This window comes from Microcaecilia unicolor, chromosome 14 (assembly GCF_901765095.1).
Source record: "Microcaecilia unicolor chromosome 14, aMicUni1.1, whole genome shotgun sequence".
NCBI lineage: Eukaryota > Metazoa > Chordata > Amphibia > Gymnophiona > Siphonopidae > Microcaecilia > Microcaecilia unicolor.
Window position 1 is genome coordinate 33,058,667 of NC_044044.1, and position 18,888 is coordinate 33,077,554.

The 18,888-nt window shown below is 45.0% G+C and overlaps 1 protein-coding gene across 2 annotated transcripts; it reads right to left on the bottom strand.

Annotated features, from left to right (window-relative positions):
- Nucleotides 1-1,921: 1,921 nt before the first annotated feature.
- ARHGEF5 (Rho guanine nucleotide exchange factor 5) lies at nt 1,922-18,874 on the bottom strand. Of its 2 annotated transcripts, none has more exons than XM_030188343.1 (14): nt 17,063-18,874; nt 14,841-14,895; nt 13,860-13,924; nt 13,198-13,451; nt 11,589-11,749; nt 8,576-8,728; nt 7,988-8,117; nt 7,627-7,701; nt 7,138-7,227; nt 4,419-4,570; nt 4,155-4,316; nt 3,691-3,761; nt 3,374-3,478; nt 1,922-3,095 (listed from the first exon to the last, which is right to left on the bottom strand). In XM_030188343.1, the coding sequence occupies exons 1-14, from the start codon at nt 18,861-18,863 to the stop codon at nt 2,935-2,937; spliced, it is 3,435 nt and encodes a 1,144-aa protein (XP_030044203.1). In that variant the 5' UTR covers nt 18,864-18,874; the 3' UTR covers nt 1,922-2,934. The 2 variants fall into 2 exon arrangements, with proteins under 2 accessions (XP_030044203.1, XP_030044201.1); XM_030188341.1 differs by having other exon boundaries at nt 16,772-18,874.
- Between the last annotated feature and the right edge of the window lie 14 nt (nt 18,875-18,888).

Consider the following 18,888-nt stretch of genomic DNA (forward strand, 5'->3'; position numbering starts at 1 on the left):
CTCACCTCCATTGCCCCAGGTACAAAACTCAGATTGTGAGTCCACTAGGGACAGAGAAAGTACCTACGTACAATTTATGTAAACTGCCTTGGTTGTACCCACAGAAAGGCAGTATATCAAATCCACAACCTTTTCAGCTTCGTGTAATGAAAAATGCTTCCTTATTTGTTTTTACCACTAGCCCAAGAATTAAGATCCAGCCCATTACCCCTGCTTTGCCAGTTGTTCATCCTCCAGCATCTCTTCCCAACACAGCCTCCCCCCTTTTTAAGATGACCTCCCTCCTCTGAATAACGTCATTTTCATGCATATGTGGGCCACATAACACTTGTAAATGCCCTCCATGATGGTGTGTACTTTGCCAGTAGTGGTAGAATTTATAATATATGTGCATACTTGCAAAGTATGCAAATCTACCTGCATATTTTTGCATAATAATAAATTTACCACCATCAACACACTTAAACTAAATCTACCAGTTTCGGACACCCTAAAATCTACCAGTTTCGGACACCCTAAAAATCCTTGGAGTCACCATTGATCGACACCTAACACTTGAGATTCATGCGAAAAACGTAACTAAAAAGATGTTTCATTCAATGTGGAAACTAAAAAGAGTTAGACCATTTTTTCCAAGGACTGTCTTCCGCAATCTGGTACAATCATTGGTACTCAGTCATCTGGACTATTGTAACTCACTCTACGCTGGTTGCAAAGAGCAAATACTCAAAAAAAACTCCAGACAGCCCAGAACACGGTAGCCAGACTAATATTCGGCAAATCAAAATACGAAAGCGCGAAACCCCTACAAGAAAAACTCCACTGGCTTCCACTTAAAGAACGCATCACGTTCAAACTTTGTACCCTAGTCCATAAAATCATCCATGGTGACGCCCCAGCCTACATGTCAGACCTAATAGAACTACCACCCAGGAACGCAAAAAAATCTTCTCGCACATTCCTTAATCTTCATCCTCCCAAGTGTAAAGGTCTGAAATACAAATTAATGCACGCATCTACCTTTTCCTATGTGAGCACGCAGCTCTGGAACGCGTTACCACGCAACCTGAAAACGGTCTATGAACTGACCAATTTCCGAAAACTACTGAAAACCTATCTCTTCGACAAGATATATCACAAAGATCAGCACGTGTAACTGTATAATCTTTAATATATCCAGAAATGTCTTATATCGTCTTTTGCTTTAACATTATCATGTATTTCACTACCATGTAACCCAAAACCCTCTGTTAAACCAAATGTATATTCTCTTCTACTTCCAATATCCATGATGAATTGTAAGCCACATTGAGCCTGCAAAGAGGTGGGATAATGTGGGATACAAATGCAATAAATAAATAATCTAGGCCCTGACATTTACACCTGCTCTCTGCGCCTGCAAGGTAGACATGATTTCTGATGCTTACACTAGTATTATATAAAGAAACAGACACCTCTGTGTTTTAATAAATGGCCTAACCCTCTCAAGCGAGGCCCTGTGTTATAAAAGATCAGGTATAAGTTAAAGTGGTATTTTTAATAAGTGTTTTTAAGAGATGTTCCTGGCAGTTACGGCCCTCCCTTCCCTTTACCAGTAGCCTACTGATTAGAGCAGTGGGTAAGAATCAGGGAAGCCTGAGTTCAGATCCTACATCTGCGACTAACCTTCCTTGTGGCCTTGGTCAAGTATTTTCACTTCTGTTGCAGCAAGTACTGACTTAGAATGTAAAAGACCTTTGGGGACAGAACCTGTGGTGGGTGAATAGTGATCTTTGAACCTAGTAACATAGTAAATAATGGCAGATAAAGACCTGAATGGCCCATCCAGTCTGCCCAACAGTCACACTCATTATCAACTCATGATTAAACAAATCTTTTTTGCAATAATTCATTGCTGGTTTAAATTCCAACAAAGGTGATGGACAGGGAGGTAATTTTACTAAAACATGAATGACAGCGGCATTAAATAAAAAAAAATACAACAGTACATATCCACAATTAATTGGACAGTTCAAAGCTCCTGCAAGCGCTGTAGAATCAAAGTGCATTTTGAGATTTGATGGTTCTGTAAATTTCTGTAGGCCGCAGGGTGCCAAGATTAGTGTTACAATCTTTGGTCCCACACTGTAATCGCTTACATGCTTCAGAGTCTCCCCAAAGAGGCTCATGCAGGGAGTTTTCAGTTAGGGTCGTGTCTCTGTCACATGGTGCCAGTGGGTTGATCGAATGGTGGAACCACAATGGTTAGTGCTTTTTTAACTTGCTCCCAGGGCAGGGAGATGGTGCTAGGGTTGGAAACGCTATGTCACCCGGAATAGCATCCTCTGTCATGGAAGGGATCAGGCATTGTAGATACATCGGCTGTCATGAAAGGCCTAGGTTGTCGATGAGTGAGGGAGGGGGCTAGTTTCCAGAGTGGAAGAAGGGTGAAAGGCAATGGCATCCCAGGGCAAGACTGAGACAAGAAGAAGAAGAAGAAGAAATGCTTCCTGTTGGAGGTGTGAAGTCACTTCCTTTGGAAAGAGAGAGTGGACAAATTCATTTCCTGATAAAAATGCTCTGTCCCCCACTTCTGAAGGCACGGGAGCAAATTCACTTTGAGCATTGAGGGATGCTGCTTCTCTAAGAGATTTCTGTGGCAATAGACGCAGTGGCCTTCCATTTTTGCTTCTTTCTTATTCTCCATGGTCGCAGGAAGCTGCTTCTCTTGTTCTTTCAATGCCATATATCCATAGCAATATAGAGGCAGTAGTAACCCATTTCTGCTCTCCATCTTGTTCCTAAAGCAACAGATTGAAAGAGATGACCAGAAGTAACCTCTCCTGTTGCTTGCCGCATGATGTTTCCTCAGGATGTGGCTCTTCCTATTTCTTTTTCTGTCAGGTTTTCATACTGTCAGGCCCAGGAAACCGCAAACAGGAAGTGAATGTGATCCTACTTCTTGCGTGATGGCAGCAAGTTGGCCTTAGCGTTCTGGATCCTCTGCTCCTCCTTCAGGTTACGCAGGCGGACGTGTCTACTGGAGATTTGCTCAACGTGGGATTGCGGGAACCAGCCACGATCCCCATCAGAGAGTCGCACGCCCTCCTGCCATCCTATGTAAAGAGGAATCATAAAGTACATTAATCCATAGCCATAAATGTCTAAAGAAACCACTGACAACCACAAAGCACAGCTAGCCATCACCTGTCGGTGAGTGGCCTTACTGTGTTTGAAATTTCAGTGGCAAATATGAAAAGGGAGTTGGCCACCACCACTTCATTAGCAAGTGGCCAAATCACCAGTGGATTTGAGAAGGATTTCCTGTGCTCCTCTGGGTGGTGTCATGCAAACTATGAAAACTATCAAATTATTTTGACACTGAAGTTCATACCATCGTTGCTTTCCTGAGTCACCATGATGACATCCGCCTTTTCCAGTGAGATTTCATCATTTTCACGGGCTTTGTAGGGTTTTAAGCACTGAACCTGAGGGTAGTCTGGGGAGGAGAGAGCACAGGTGTGAGGTACCCCATATGGACAGTGCTGGAGTGACAGATAAATGAGAGAAAGAGGGAAAAGAGAGGGAGGCGGTATATGGTGGCTACCTAAGAGTAATTATATTACTACAGACTTGTATTCTTGTCTTTTCTCTTTCTCTCCCCTCTTTCCGAGATCCTCTATTCTCAGTAGGGCAGTAGACAAGCCTTACCATGACACGTCAACAAGTCTTTCTCTTTCCTCAGTGGGGACAGAGCTGAGATCCAGCGCAGCTTTTTACTCCTGCAATGGAGGGATGAGAAAGCTGATATCAGGATGTCTGTAAGCAGGTGGGGTTATGGAAGGGCACAAGGAAAGGTGAAGAGTTGTGTCCACAGGAACTGAAGCTATTGAGGCTCTAGAGTACCAGTGACAAATGATAACAGTAGGGAGCAGTGGCGTCGCGAAGGCAGCTGACACCCGGGGCTGGTCGCCGCTGCGCACCCTCCCCCCTCCGGAGCGCAACCCCCCCCCCCCCCAGAGAACATACCTGGAAGGCGGTGAGGGGCAGGCGGGAGAGCCAATCCGCCGAGTGCACGCCCGGGACGGACTGCCCCACCGCCCCCCCCCCTTCCTACACCACTGGTAGGGAGTCTCTGTGACCACCACAGCCCCCAAGCCTCTGAACTCACTTACTGGGTCTCCGTAGAAAACAAGAACTGCACATTCCGGCCCTGGTTGTTTTCCAGCAGGATGAGACGGAAGGTGTTCTTGTGAGCAGCGTGGAGTTTCATTTCGTACCTCTCCCCACGCACTTTGGAGGCTCGAGCATGGTCGAAGACAATAAAGCGGCCACCCCTGCCATGAAGGGAAGAAAAAAGAGAAGAGACAAAAATGTGTATTATACTTAGGGACGGGGACGTCTTGTAAGTGGTCGCATGCTCTGGAAAGGGTACTCACTCCCTCGGGCGAGACAGTAGCAGACAGTCATTGAAAAGGTGCAGGTAGATGGGTCGTGTGGTCACCTTCCACTTGAAGCTGAGGGAAGACTCCAGCGCCAGCAACTCCCCATGCTTCACTAGTCGCCGGGACTGCGAGATGAGGGGGAATATCTAGGCAGGTGGAGACACAAACTTTAAATATGGAGGTCACGGCAATGTGAACAGCTAGAGCCAGGCCTTGCGGTATCCTCCCACTGCTCTCTACCCTTTGCCTTGACCTTTGCTGGCTGAAATCTGGTCTAATCCAGGACCAATGTGATTTACGATGGCAAAAAATAAATAAGCAAATGCACTGGAAATACAAAATTAGTACATAAAAAAAAAATAATAATAATTAATTAAACAATGGGCCTGCTGTTCAGTGGCTCCTACCAGGGTCAGAGATGTTCCTCAGAGTCATACCTGAGTTCTCAGCGGCATTATACAGATGAAGGAGGCTTTATGACAGGAGACGTCGTAACTTCAAAACGTTGAAGGCATCTCCCCCGCACAGCTGCCAGTCGCTATTGAAAACAATAGCAAATCTTGTGAGGTTTATGACTGGCTAGATATTTGTTTGTTTTTAATCTGACAGCTTTTTTTTTTTATTTGAAAGCTTCCCATATGTAACCCGAGGGGTTTTTTTTTTAAACCTTTGGGGGTGTTTTCGGAAAAACAAGATTCGAAAGCGCCAAACCTCTACGAGAAAAACTGCACTGGCTCCCAATCAAAGAACTTATCGCGTTCAAAATCTGCACCCTGGTTCATAAAATCATCTACGGCAATGCCCCGGGATACATGACAGACCCCATAGACCTACCAAACAGAAACACAACAAGATCAACACGAACATACCTAAATCTCCACCACCCAAGCTGCAAAGGACTCAAATACAAATCAACCTATGCATCTAGCTTCTCTTATATAAGCACACAACTATGGAACGCGCTACTGATCACCGTGAAAACCACATACAACCACCTAAACTTCCGGAAACTCCTAAAGACTAACCTATTCGAAAAGGCATACCCCAACGACCCAACCTAAATGCCTCAACCCCGCTACACTACAAGATAAAAGTTTGTACTGGACATAACCTAACCCTTCTTCCTTACAACCCCCAATATGCCTATCACACTTGATCATTACTCTGCTATAACCTCACTTTGTATTTGTTCATACTGGTATTGGCGATCGCCTCTACTATGTAAGCCACATTGAGCCTGCAAATAGGTGGGAAAATGTGGGATACAAATGTAATAAATATATAAATAAACTCGGCCACAAGGCTGAAGTAGAGCCCGGGGCCTTTCTTAAACCTGCGAACTGAAGCTCATGCCCCTGGACCCTCCTGAGGTTGAAAAAAAAAAAAACCCTCTCGATATTGGAAAAAAAAACCCCACCTCCAGTTATATATGGGAAGCTTTCAAATAAAGAAAAATTCACACATAGGCAGTCATAAACCTCACAAGTTTGCTATTGTTTTCAATAGCATCTGTGAATGTTTGGGGGGTCACAATATGGCGGCAAGCTCCGCCCACTGGCTTCATTCCACAGAATGGGTGAGATAAACTCATGCCGTCTCCTGTCAAAAAAACCTCCTTGAAACAGATGATGCCACCTTGAGCACTATCTGGGTAGTGCCACAGCAGAGCCAGAAATGATCTGAGTACCATTGATAGCACCAATACCTGGACTTCTCCTGCTGTCTAAGGAGAACCCCTGTTACAAGCAAGTAACCTCACTTTTTCCAGGGAGCTGAGTAGCAAAATAGCTCTGCTGACTTGCCCAGCTGGTTGTCCAGGTACCTGCGCTGAGTACCTTCCAGATGCCACTCTATACTCCGATATTCAGCCCAGATATCCAGGCATCAGCTGGTTCCGAGTACCCAGGAATTAATTTAAAAACCAGGGCTGACCATGGTGATTAAATATTACTACAGTCCTGACCCAACAGCACTAGATAAGCAGTGGATGAAGACGGATATTTCTGCCTTTTGAGGTGTTCTCTGAACTGAGAGTTGGAAAGGAATAGAAACACTACTTTGGAATGAAACTAAAGCATTTCCAGGATTGGGGCAGTAGCATTCCGTGCTAAGTATTTAATGCCACCATTTAATCTTGCTTTATGGCAGATGTAAAAGCAGCAGTTAGAGCCTACCTGACAGGATGCAATAAACTGCAGCTGAAATGGAACGTCAGTGACCTGCCTATAACCTGCCGATGCCCCGCTGATGCCCCGCCCATTCAATGTCCCCTTTTCAGTTACTTGCTAGAACACTTCGGTACCTGCCTCATTGCACTTAGACACCTAACTGCTGTTTGAATGCCAAACTTTTCATGCCCAATTGGTGTACTCTATAGAATGAGGGAGAATCTGGCTGCCATAGAGGGGGGACTAGTGATGTGACACAGGCTGTGTCTCACCAGAGCATTCCTCCTCTTCTGGCATCCTCTGATCTGCAGCACACAGAAAACTTCAAGTGGGCAGAGCTGTTGTTGCTGCTTCAGTAGGTTTATGCCAAAGAGGAATGATGAGAATTGCACCTCGGCGTTATGCTGGATTGAAAAATTAGGTGTCGAAAAAATAGTTGAGTTTGACTGAATAATCAGTTCATGGGAGAGCTGCAGTCCCTCTGCCATCTTGTTTGGGGTAGGCGAGTGGAAGAAGGGGTTCACTGGTATAAGAGCAAAACTGACCTTGCACTCAAACTGAATCTTTTGACTGAGGAATATCAGCTCTTCAGTGCTTCTCATCCTTTGTATATTTTCATTGCAGTCCTTAATCAACTGAAACAGGAGAAAGGGGGTTGAAGAGAAGGAAGAAAGCAGGCAAGGGAGTGACACAATCCAGAGAAAGAAATCAGGTACAATTCAGTACAAGGTTCCGAATAAGACTATGTCTGAGTTCCCAATACTCTCCCTCTGACTGAGTAGTTTGTAGCAGTTCATCTACCCCACCCCGCCCCCCGTGCATAGGAAAGTCACCATTAGCCAGACGTGGGAACTGGGCACCATAAAGTAACGAGAGATGGAAACTTGGCGTATCACCCCAACTCAACAGACTTTGCCACCACCCTCCTTCTCCAGCTGTTTCTCTCTGCCCTGACATGGGACCCTTCCCTGCATGAGGCCATCTCTCATTGCGTACCAATATGAGGCCTCCCGCCTCCCACTGACTACACTCACCTTCTCTAGGGAATTGTGAGCCTGAGTTGCTTCTGCTTCCTCTTTGGATCCCAGCTGAGTTCTTTTCAAGATATTCTGAGGAACCAAGAGGACAAAAGAGAAGACATTTATCTGCAGATGATTGTGGAAAATTCTAGGAAGGAGGTGGAATCTCTTGGAGATGGGATATGGTCAAGTGTGGTTTCCTGTGATAGGGTATATGTTTTGAAGACACAGTGGTTTATTAGTGTTTGCAGTAGATAGAGACAGACATTGAGAAAGATGAAAAGTGGATGACTATAAGCAGACAGATGATGATGGAATAAATCTAGAAAAAGGAGTGGAGACATGTTGAATGAAGGAGAGAGAGTTGGTCTCTTACCTGGACAAGTAGTTTAAGTCGGGTGATGCGCTGGAAAGGCAGGATGAGAAAGGATTTGAGAGACAGGCGTTGGCACATAGGGTCACTCTCCAGTTTCTCTAGGACGTGCCGGAATTTTGCATTCCCTGTCCTGAGACACAGAAGATGCTCTGTTTTTATTCTGTGATTTTCCCCACTCTTTGTTTGCAAGCAGACACTTTTGCGTTTTCTCCAGGCTCATTTATAAGTGATGTTTATCTGGGCCGTACCTGGATTTTCAGTGGCATTATACAGATCTTGCCGCTGAAAATCATCTCTGTCCACCTTGGCACTTACCAAGTGTTTTGAATACTCATGTTCATCATGATGTTTGGATAATTCTTACATTAGTCAAATAAAAGGGGCCTACTGTACTTTTGTGTAATGAGAAGCCTAATTTTTCTGATAAAAGCCACTAGCCTAGAAATGTTTTGGTAAAAAGCCTAGTACTAAAAAAAATACCTAATTGGTACAGTGTGTGGCAGAGGCCTAGTACATTTTGGACAGCAAAAGAAGCTTAATCAGCAGTAAGTTATAAGAAAGGCCTATCTACAAAGGCCAGATTCTCACAGTAGCTGCTGAAACGTCTGGTCCTGGTAGGACTGATTAGTCACATAAGGTAGATAGACTTTACGGAAGTCCGCTGCATGGTTGAGTACCACATCGCACACGTTGAAGGTGTACATGTCATCTTCAAACTTCTCCTCAAGGTCAAACAGGAAACTGTAAAGAGCAGAAGGAGGTGATTACATCAGCAAAACCATCTATATGACACAAACAGATCAACCATTCTGAGGTTCAGAATAGCATTTCATTCGGGCCCTTAATTTTTTAATCTAATATTGTTATAAATTGTTTGATAGGAGATGGAGGGGATTTCAATTAACTTTAACTGTTATGTTTATGTTTATTTAATGACTTGATATACCACAGCCCTTGTACAGAAACAAATTCAATGGTCATTTCCAACTAGTTTGCTGAAGAAGTTCCTAGCCAACCATTAACAGAGCAGCCACATACTGAAGTTACCATGTGTTTACTTGGTTTTTTTTATTTATTTGGATTTAGTTCATGCTTTTTTCACTAGTAGCTGAAGGTGATTTACAGTCAGGTACTGCAGATATTTCTCTGTTTCTAGAGGGCTTATGATCTGAGGGTGAAGTGAATTGCCAAAGGTCACAAGGAGCAGCAGTGGGATTTGAACTCTTAGCTTTCAGTCTGCTGCTTTAACCACTAGGCTTCTCCTCCACTTTGCTCAGCGTCTATAGTTTTTAGGCCCAATTGGTGGTTCAGTTGAAGGGGCACTCGGCTGCTGGTTCAAGGATGAACAAGGACTTAGCTCCCCCAGTGAAATCTCTCAGACAACTAATTAATTTACTCAATCTCTGTCCCAGAAACCTCTATTCAAACGCTATGAAAACAGAACACCACAGCAGATAATTCTCACCAGTCCCATCTCGCCTGTCTCCTCTTCCTTCCCAATTCAGCACTGGATTGGAGACCACTTGATCTGACTTTTCTCCTCTCTCTTCTCCTCCTAAGGCTTAAAGCAGTGGAATTAAGAACATGGGGTTCCTCAGGGCTTGGTGCTTTCTGCTGTACTGTTTAATTTGTACTTGAAACCCTTTTGTTCATTGTTGACCAATTATGGTGTGTCCTATCGAAAATATGCGGATGATATTCAGTTTTTTGTTCCAGTACAATCATCCATTGCGACTGCAGTATTACAGACCCAAGAGGTGTTTGAAGGAATTCTAGAATGGATGACTATTAACTTGTGGTTAAACGTGGAGAAAACAGCGATTTTGTTTGAAGGAATCTCTGTGCGTATCTCCGAAGAGACAACCATTTCTTTATCTAGTTGTTCCCATCTCAATGTCTGATACAGTGAAAAGTTTAGAAGTCCTGCTGGATACCTCGTTGACATTTAAACCTCAAATTCAAGCTGCAGTAAGAAATTCCTACTATCATAAGTACATAAGTATTGCCACACTGGGACAGACCAAAGGTCCATCAAGCCCAGCATCCCGTTTCCAACAGCGGCCAATCCAGATCACAAATACCTGGCAAGATCCCAAAAAAGTACAAAACATTTTATACTGCTTATCCCAGAAATAGTGGATTTTCCCCAAGTCCATTTAATAACGGTCTATGGACTTTTCCTTTAGGAAGCCATCCAAACCTTTTTAAAACTCCGCTAAGCTAACCGCCTTTACCACATTCTCTGGCAACAAATTCCAGAGTTTAATTACATGTTGAGTGAAGAAAGATTTTCTCTGATTCGTTTTTAATTTACTACATTGTAGCTTCATCACATGCTCCCTAGTCCTAGTATTTTTGGAAAGTGTGAACAGACGCTTCACATCTACCCGTTCCACTCCACTCATTATTTTATAGACCTCTATCATATCTCCCCTCAGCCGCCTTTTCTCCAAGCTGAAGAACCCTAGCCGATTTAGCCTTTCCTCATAGGGAAGTCGTCCCATCCCCTTTATCATTTTCGTTGCCCTTCTCTGCACCTTTTCTAATTCCACTATATCTTTTTTGAGATGCGGCGACCAGAATTGAACACAATATTCGAGGTGCGGTCGCATCATGGAGCGATACAAAGGCATTATAACATTACGACTGCTGAGCAAGCTTAAGCCTTTGCTGATTTTCGAAAGATGGACTACTGCAACAAGTCTTGTTTGCAGGCATTGCAGATGGTCCGAACTCGGCAGCTCGATTAGTGACTGGACTTGCACGGTTTGATTGTATATCACCTATATTGCAGCAACTGCGCTGCATAATGCATTCAGTTCAGATTGTTGTTGCTGGTTCATCGGGGTTTATATCATGATTCTCCCTGTTATCTGCTGCAACTCTTCAACATAATATACCACCAAGGGCATTGCGGTCAGCAAATACTGGTATGCTTGTTATACCAGATCTAAGGCGTCTACATTTATGACTTACAAGAGTTGGTACTTTGTGCTGGCCCTCAGGCATGGAATAAATTGCCTTTTTCTTTGAAAAGTCAACAGAACACTGCATCATTTAAGTAAATGTTGAAATGTCATCTTGTTCTGCTGCTGCTGAATTTATGCTGAATCGCTGTTATTGTATCGCTTAGTGGTCTGCATTGTTGTGTTTTTATTGTTATTGTGTACATTGTGTCGTTACCCGCCTTGGAGAAAAGGCAGGATACAAATAAATCACGGGGAATTTATTTGTATCCTGCCTTTTCTCGTGGAGCTCCCTGTGACTCTGGACAATTCACTTAACTCTCCATTGTTCCAGATTCAAAACTTAGATTTGAGCCCACTAGGAATAGAGAAAGTAACTGTATATAACATGCAAATCACTTTGCTCATACCATTTACCCCTTGCTTCCCTACCACTGAGGATTTACTGTTTCTGTACCGGGCTTTCTTGAATTCCGGTATTTTATTTGCCCTCCTCAGTTACCTCCACCTGCCACACTTTCTGTAGCAGAGAGCTGTGTGTTTTACTTCCAGTATACTCTAAATGGACATCAAAATGGTACTGTTGAATGCTAGGACTTTAATGTGAGGAAGGGTAGGGATGGGAAAGGACTCACGTGGAGCTGACATCTTGCACCTCCTGCAGCTTAGAGAAAAGCCACTGCCGCTCCTGATTGGTCAGCAGGGCCTGAAGGTCTGGAGAGTGCTGGAAATGATCCACTGCCACGTTCAAGCTCCTAAGGTAGGAAGCCTCAGACATAATCAGCTCAAACTTTGCCTGCAGAAAAAAAAGAAGGGGAGAGGGCAGAGGGGATTGAAAGAGGAGAGAGTGGCAATTGAAGGCGTCGGAGAGGCAAACGAAGGAACACAGGGTCAGGACTGAGCCTTCCTCTGTTGCTTCGCTGTTTAGGATATCTCAGCTGTAATGTTTACCCTTCATCCATCTTATGCTTCTACCACCCATTCAGAAAATGTACCACTCCATCTCCCTTGGGGGAAGTATAAAAAGTCTTACACTTAAGCTAAGTAAGGCATTGTGTAGACATTAATAAAGCCTTTCTAACTGAGGATGATCAAATAGCACTGTGAGTTACCAAGGAGGTGGTAGGATCTTCCTCGCTGGACAATAGGTTACATACATATTGATCTGAGATGGGCTATCACAATGAATGTTGCCTGGAGAAAGCAGATAAACTAGATCTTATGAGGACTGTTCTAGCATCTCTTTTTCTCTCTAGGAGACCCCCAAAATACCTTTGTCTCATCTTTCTATGACCCTAGGTGACCTTCTGAAATCTATCCAGGTCCATCTTTCAATGAACCTGGATGACCTCCTGAGATCTGTCAGGGCCCATCATTCTCTGACCCTTGGGGACCTTCTCTAATCTAGGAGAAAAGGGGGGTCCACTCCTTCCACAAAAACACAAGCACACCAAACAAAAGGTGGACGAAAGCTAAGTCCAAAGTGACCAGCCAAAACACAGGAGTAAGAGCTCCGAACAAAGTTTTATTAGGACCCTACACGGTCCGTGTGTCACACAAATGCTTTCTTCAGGGGTCGATAAATCCTCTGCTGACTTTCAGACCAAACTTTGAGTGCTAGGAGAGCACGAGTGTAAGCTTTTTACTTGGTCGGTTTGACTGCGTCCCTGTTCGCGGATCCAGCACCCTTACACTCGTTCTTTCCTAGCACTCAAAGATTGGTCTGATATTCAGCAGAGGATTTATCGACCCCTGAAGAAGGCATTTCTGTGAAACACGGACCGTGTAGGGTCCTAATAAAACTTTGTTTGGAGCTCTTACTCCTGTGTTTTGGCTGGTCACTTGGACTTTTTCTTCCACCTTTTTGTTTGGTGTCCTACAACTCCAGGTTCATAGAAAGATGGACCTGGATAGATTAGAGAAGGATAGTGTGGAATATACAATTCTTAAATAAATAAATGATCTCCTGAGATCTATCAAGGCCATTCTTTCTCTAAATCTAGATGACCTCCTTAGATGGTAGAGTGATGATAGATGAGCCTAGATAGGTCTCAGAGATCATCAGGATTCAAAGAAAGATGGGACTGGACAAATCTGTCATCCAGCTCCCACAATGCTTTCATCATGTCTACATTATTCAACTGTTTCAGCATTGAAAACACTTCATATCGCTTCCCATCACTTCTGAGGAGCTCTTCATCCCATCCTCAGCCCTAGAAGCAGGTCCTCCAGTCAGCCTCTCACCTCCTGCAGTTTCTGCTCATCCCGTGTCATGTTTAGCAGCACAGAGCTCCCCCGGATCATGGGAATATCCTGCCAGAGGGATGCATTGGAGGAAACGGACAGACGTTGCAGGTAGGAGTCCTGTGGGGAAAATGGTTTCCGGCGCATTCTAGGTGAGCTAGGCTCCCCATCCTCTGTGAAGGTCTCTGCTCTTTTTTGCCTCTGGATTTCCTGAGTGAGGACCACATCGCTGTATTCCTGGTAGAGTAACCTCGCTTTAGGAAAGAATATTAGAAAGCTATTTATTTATTTGTCAACATTTACATCCCATTTCATCTATTTAAGAAAAATCTCAGTGGAACACAGCAAATCAAAAACCAAAACCTCCACACAGTATACAAACGTCATAAAGCACTAAAATTGATAAAAGAATAAAAAAATAACATCAAACCGTAATTCTTAAATACAATTTAAAAGACATATTTGTTAATTGTTTATACTCAGTCTAAAAACAGAGTGAGTGAGTGTGAGAAAGGGAGACCGCCCCTTCCCCCCCCCCCCCCCCCCATCCCTTTCCATTTCTTAAGGCTCACTGAGACCTCCTTTGTGGTAGAGAGTTGGAAGCACAGTCCCTAAGTCTGTGGCACCTTTTAATGCACACCCCAATGCCATGGGTGACTTACATGAGTTGATTAACCTGGATCGACGTCGTTTCACACTGGTACTCACATCCAAGGCGTTCTTCTCCCTGCGAGGAAGTGAGCAAGGGGGAGAGAGATGTACATGAGAAGGAAGAAAGTATATCCAGTATGCTGATCTCATTTGTTTCTGCTCTTTCAAAATGTATTACTGATAAATCACTTTTCTTTTATTACTTAGCCTATTCTATTCCTGCAGCAATTGTTTTTGTTTGGTAGACCAGAAGTTCATCCTTTAGCACCATCAAAAGATCTGGGGAGGCTATCCTGAAAGAAGCCCCAGGGTCACCCGCTGCCCCTGTCCTCAGACAATAGGAGGTTCGTTGTTTATATGTAACTAGCCGTTCAGCCCTTAAAAACGGCCTAGTATAGGAAGGGAGGGGTTGAAAGGCCCCCCACCCCGCTGCCGAGTTCGCCGCTGCCGCTCCCCCTCCGAGTTGCCCCCCCCCCCAGGAGCCGTCGCCACCCACCTTCCACCCGGTCGGGCCCTCGCTCCGCTATTGAAACAGCGAGGGCACGCAGCACACAGCTCTACTGCTGAGCTGCCGTGGCCTTCCTTCTTCTCTGCCTGTGTCCCGCCCTCGTGTGACGTAACGTCGTCGAGGGCGGGACACAGGCAGAGAAGAAGAAGGAAGGCCGACGGCAGCTCAGCAGAGCTGTGTGCTGCGTGCCCTCGCTGTTTCAATAGCAGAGCGAGGGCCCGACCGGGTGGAAGGTGGGTGGCGGCGGCGACTCCGGGTGGGGGAGCGTTAGCGACGGCGGTGTCCCTCGCAAATGCACAGTAGAGACCCTCTCTGTTCCGCCCCCGTCATCACGTATTGACGCGGGGGCGGGGCAGAGAGGGTCTCTACTGCGCATTTGTGAGTGAGTACGACACTCGCCATTTATATATATTGATTATTTGCAGTCCATGTGTTTGGTGTGGCCTAAATTGGGAATTATTAGGGGTCCTGCACCCTGACTTACCTCAGCGTTACAGGGTCAGAACTGCTAAGATCCTCATCTTCTTTGGATTCTTCATCTGGAATGACAGGAGGATGTTAACATTTCTCTCTAGCTCAGTCCTGCGCGGAAAGCTCTGACTGGGGGGTACCAGGGGGAGCAAAAGATTAAACGTCACCCTTCCATCCAATCCTCCAACAATATTATATCCCCTGCCCTTTTTTTTTTTGGGTGTTTGACACCTCTCCACCCAAATCTTTGTTTGGATGTTCTCCACAGTGCCACCTGCTGGCAGAGCCCGATCATACAAGTGTAAGTGCCTAGATTTAGCCCCCTATATAGAATTGGCCACCAAAATCACCAACCTGTTAGAAATTAGCATTACGTATTATATAACAGCAAATTTGTGTGTCTAACCTGTTATAGAAAGACTGGAATAAGTCAGTAATTAGGTGCAGCCACTTATACTTGCTTTATTCAGTAAAGCCTGCATTGAAATAGTGGGTTCGCCCATGACCTGCCCCTTTTGCAGTTAGGCACCAGGTTATAGAATAGCACCTAAGTGCACTTGGAGAGCTAACTACTGATTCAGCCCTCTTTTGGCACTTAACTTCTGTTTGAATGCCATATGTTAGGCATCTAATTGCTGCCTAAATTTTGGCCCACTGTTTAGAATTAGAGAGTTAGTGTTGTGATCTGAAAACAGCACCTGCAGGTTAGAAATCCCCCAGCTCTGCGCAGGTGGACTCAGGGAACTCACTTAATCTTCCCGTGCTTGGTTTTTAATTCCTGACTCTACCCTTTACTTCCCTGTACCTCAGATCTCTGGTAATGTAATAACATTGTTAGTATTGGCCTTTTCTCATTCCCAACAGATTCCAGTCCTGTCATCCACCCCAGAAGTGGCTGCCTGGTAATGCTTTTGTATGGATGGAACGTGCTTTGAGAACTTTCTGCTGTCGGTAATGTATGAGTCCTACAGATGATGAAATGGACATTTCCTGCCTCTTAAAATGAAAAGTCCAGGGTTAAAATCTGACTCCTGGGAAATACAAACTTGCACTTCACAAAGTAGCACAAGATGGAACCTTCAGTCCAAAGTGGTAAAAGGGTTTTTCTATCCCTCTTATATAATCTGTAAATTCTGTCATATAAAGGGACAGTCGTTTATATCCTGTGTATCTATGTCTCACACCATGTGCATGCCTGCATAAAGTTATATTTAGAGACATGTTCTACATTCTGTGCTCTCTGTATCCGCAGTGCATGCATGCATGCAGTTCTGCAGGATGTTTGTGCAACCATCCATTTTTAAGAAAGGGCAAAACCAGGTGACCAAGTAGCTCCAGGTCACCAAGGACAGGCTGAGCAAGTCCTTCTGGTTTATCCTCCCTGTTCTCGAATTTGTTGCAGCCTGGGTAGAGCCAGACTAGAGATCCGCCATGCACTCTGGGCTGGGAGTTTTAAGACACAAAGTGAAAGAATCCAATGGCTGCATTTCTGCTGGGGATTCTAGTTCATTTTTGACTCTCCAGCTCCCATCCCAGTGTGTATCTGGTCCATTTTCAACCTGGGTTATTTTACTGTTCAGTGGAGCAATAAACCAGAGCTGACTCAGCATGTACCTGGCAACACCTGATCACTAGGCTTACCAGAGAGCTGCAGATTGCCTGGGTCAGTCTGATTTTAATTCCTACCCATTGCATTTCTAAGCTTGTAGTTATAGTGTCTAAGAAAACCAAGAATTACAAGCCCCAGTATACAGTGTGTGTGTTGGGGGGGGGGGGGGGGGGGGGACAGCAAACCTAGGACTGGGCTTAGCCTATTACTGCTGACCTGGAGCCATCTGGCAGCCTAGAGGTGAAAGTGGCATTCCTAAAGTCCCATGTGTTAGCAAGACATGAATGTCCCTCAGGGTAGTCAAGTTAGTATTGGGTCATAGAATGGAAATGCACCTTGAAGGACACCAAAGCCTGAAGAAGGCCTCCTCACAGCCTTGCGATGCCAGTCTCTTGAGTTGGAATTCCTAGAAGTCAGGTCCTCCTGACTCCTGGAATCAGTGGCTGTGCCTAGTTGTTTCTCATCCAAGCCCACATGGCTCTGGCCCGCCCAGCTGGATGACTTCTCCAGTGGTGGGTGCCCAAGGTCGTGATGCTGCTTCAGCAAGAGATGAATAGGCCTTCCCTGCTCCAGGGAACCAGCTCTGAGCCTTACCCCTTCCACCTGCTCCCTTACCATGCACCTACCACTTGTGCTTCCTGCTGGTTGCTGGCTGCAGACAGGCCTTCTCACTAGAGATGCTGTATCAGTAGTGACTGTATCTGCGTCTGGGAAGCTTGGTTTTGGTTCCTCTGAAACTGCTGCTTGCCGGGGTAAGGACTTAGACTTTGGTGACACAGGGGCAAACTGCAATAATTTAGATGTTTTTGTGAATACTTGTTTTGGCACTACATTAGTCTCATCATTGCTTAGAGATTCAGTTAAAGTTCTCTTCTTTACCAGTGAAAGACTGGAGGCTTCGTGAGCTGGCGATTCCTCAAGGGTTATGCCTTCATTTTCTTCAGAAACCATTTTACTGTCTCCAGATATGTCCATAGCAGCCTTTTGTCTCAGTGTGTGAAAGAGTCCAGTTTCTGAGCCATCATCAGTCACAGAATTATGAGGTAAATTCCTGATAGGCCCGTGTTTGTTATGTTGGGTTCCTGAGTGAATGTGCTCTGAGAAGTCCTCACTCATGCCCTGCTCCATTAGGGGTGTCTGGGAAGAATTCAGTGCCTGTTCTGTGATGGACTCAGAATAACTAGGTTGGGGTGATTGGACTTGAAAGTCATACTGTCCTAGTTCCTCTGGACTGTGTCCAAAAATCAAGATGGGGTTAAAGAATTCTAAAATGGTGGGTGGGCTCTCATCTGAAACCAGGTGAGCTGTGTCCATTCTAGGACCATCAACACAGGTACTGGTCAGATCTGTAGAAGTTATTGTGCCTTCACAAATGGGTTCAGAGCCCTCATCAACCCCTTCACCTGCACTTCGATTTTGTTCACTTTGGCTTTCATTGATTATCATCTTCTGAAATCCTACAGATGTCCCTTCAGTAGCTTGGCAAATGATGGGCTCACAGTTAGCTTGGTTGAGAACCACTGGTGCTGCTGAATCTCCACGACTACTTGGGACCTCAAAAGCATGACTGGAAAATTCTTCTCTTGCCAGGTCAACATAAGCAGGGCTTACAGACTCAACATGAGGTGAAAAAAGATCCTTGCTATCTCCATCAGCTTTGGCGCTAGAAGCAGGGCTGTCATCTTCAGAGGTGGTAACCTGATTCACAGAACTATATTTCTGGAGGGCTTCTTTAGGGATTAGAGAGGAGAGTGACCCATCAGTAGGAGAAAACATCTGTGAAGCCAGTGCTGCACTGCAGATAACATATTCATGGCTCAAAACAATCAGATGATCTTGTCTTTCTTCTTCTTCTTCTGATGAAGAGACAGTGACAGTTCTAGGGTGCTCAGTGGTAGAAGAGTTACCCCTGATATCATCAGTTCTCCCTTCTGCTGCCTCTTCCAAAACAATATTGGTGCAAACATGTGGGTTATGTTCAAGAGGTAGTTCCATGTCATGGCTTTGGGTCTCTTGTCCATCCTCCTCCATGTCTCCTCCAGGTTGCTGAATAGTGTCACTATCTGTGATTTCTTCCCCTCCCAGATCCTCTCTGATGTCATCATGTGACTGCTGTAACAGTGGATCATGTTGGCTTTGGGTCTCTTGTCCATCCTCCTCCATGTCTCCTCCAGGTTGCTGGATTGTGTCACTATCTGTGATTTCTTCCCCTCCCAGATCCTCTCTGATGTCATCATGTGACTGCTGTAACAGTGGATCATGTTGGCTTTGGGTCTCTTGTCCATCCTCCTCCATGTCTCCTCCAGGTTGCTGGATTGTGTCACTATCTGTGATTTCTTCCCCTCCCAGATCCTCTCTGATGTCATCATGTGACTGCTGTAACAGTGGATCATGTTGGCTTTGGGTCTCTTGTCCATCCTCCTCCATGTCTCCTCCAGTTTGCTGGATTGTG

Coding starts and splice junctions, on each gene's coding strand:
- ARHGEF5 (XM_030188341.1), bottom strand. CDS start 18,863: ATGGAGGAGGATGGACAAGAGACCCAAAGCCAACATGATCCACTGTTA. Junction 7,702..7,987: donor GACTTAAACTACTTGTCCAG/GTAAGAGACCAA, acceptor TTGGTTCCTCAG/AATATCTTGAAAAGAACTCA. Junction 7,228..7,626: donor CTCACAATTCCCTAGAGAAG/GTGAGTGTAGTC, acceptor CTCCTGTTTCAG/TTGATTAAGGACTGCAATGA.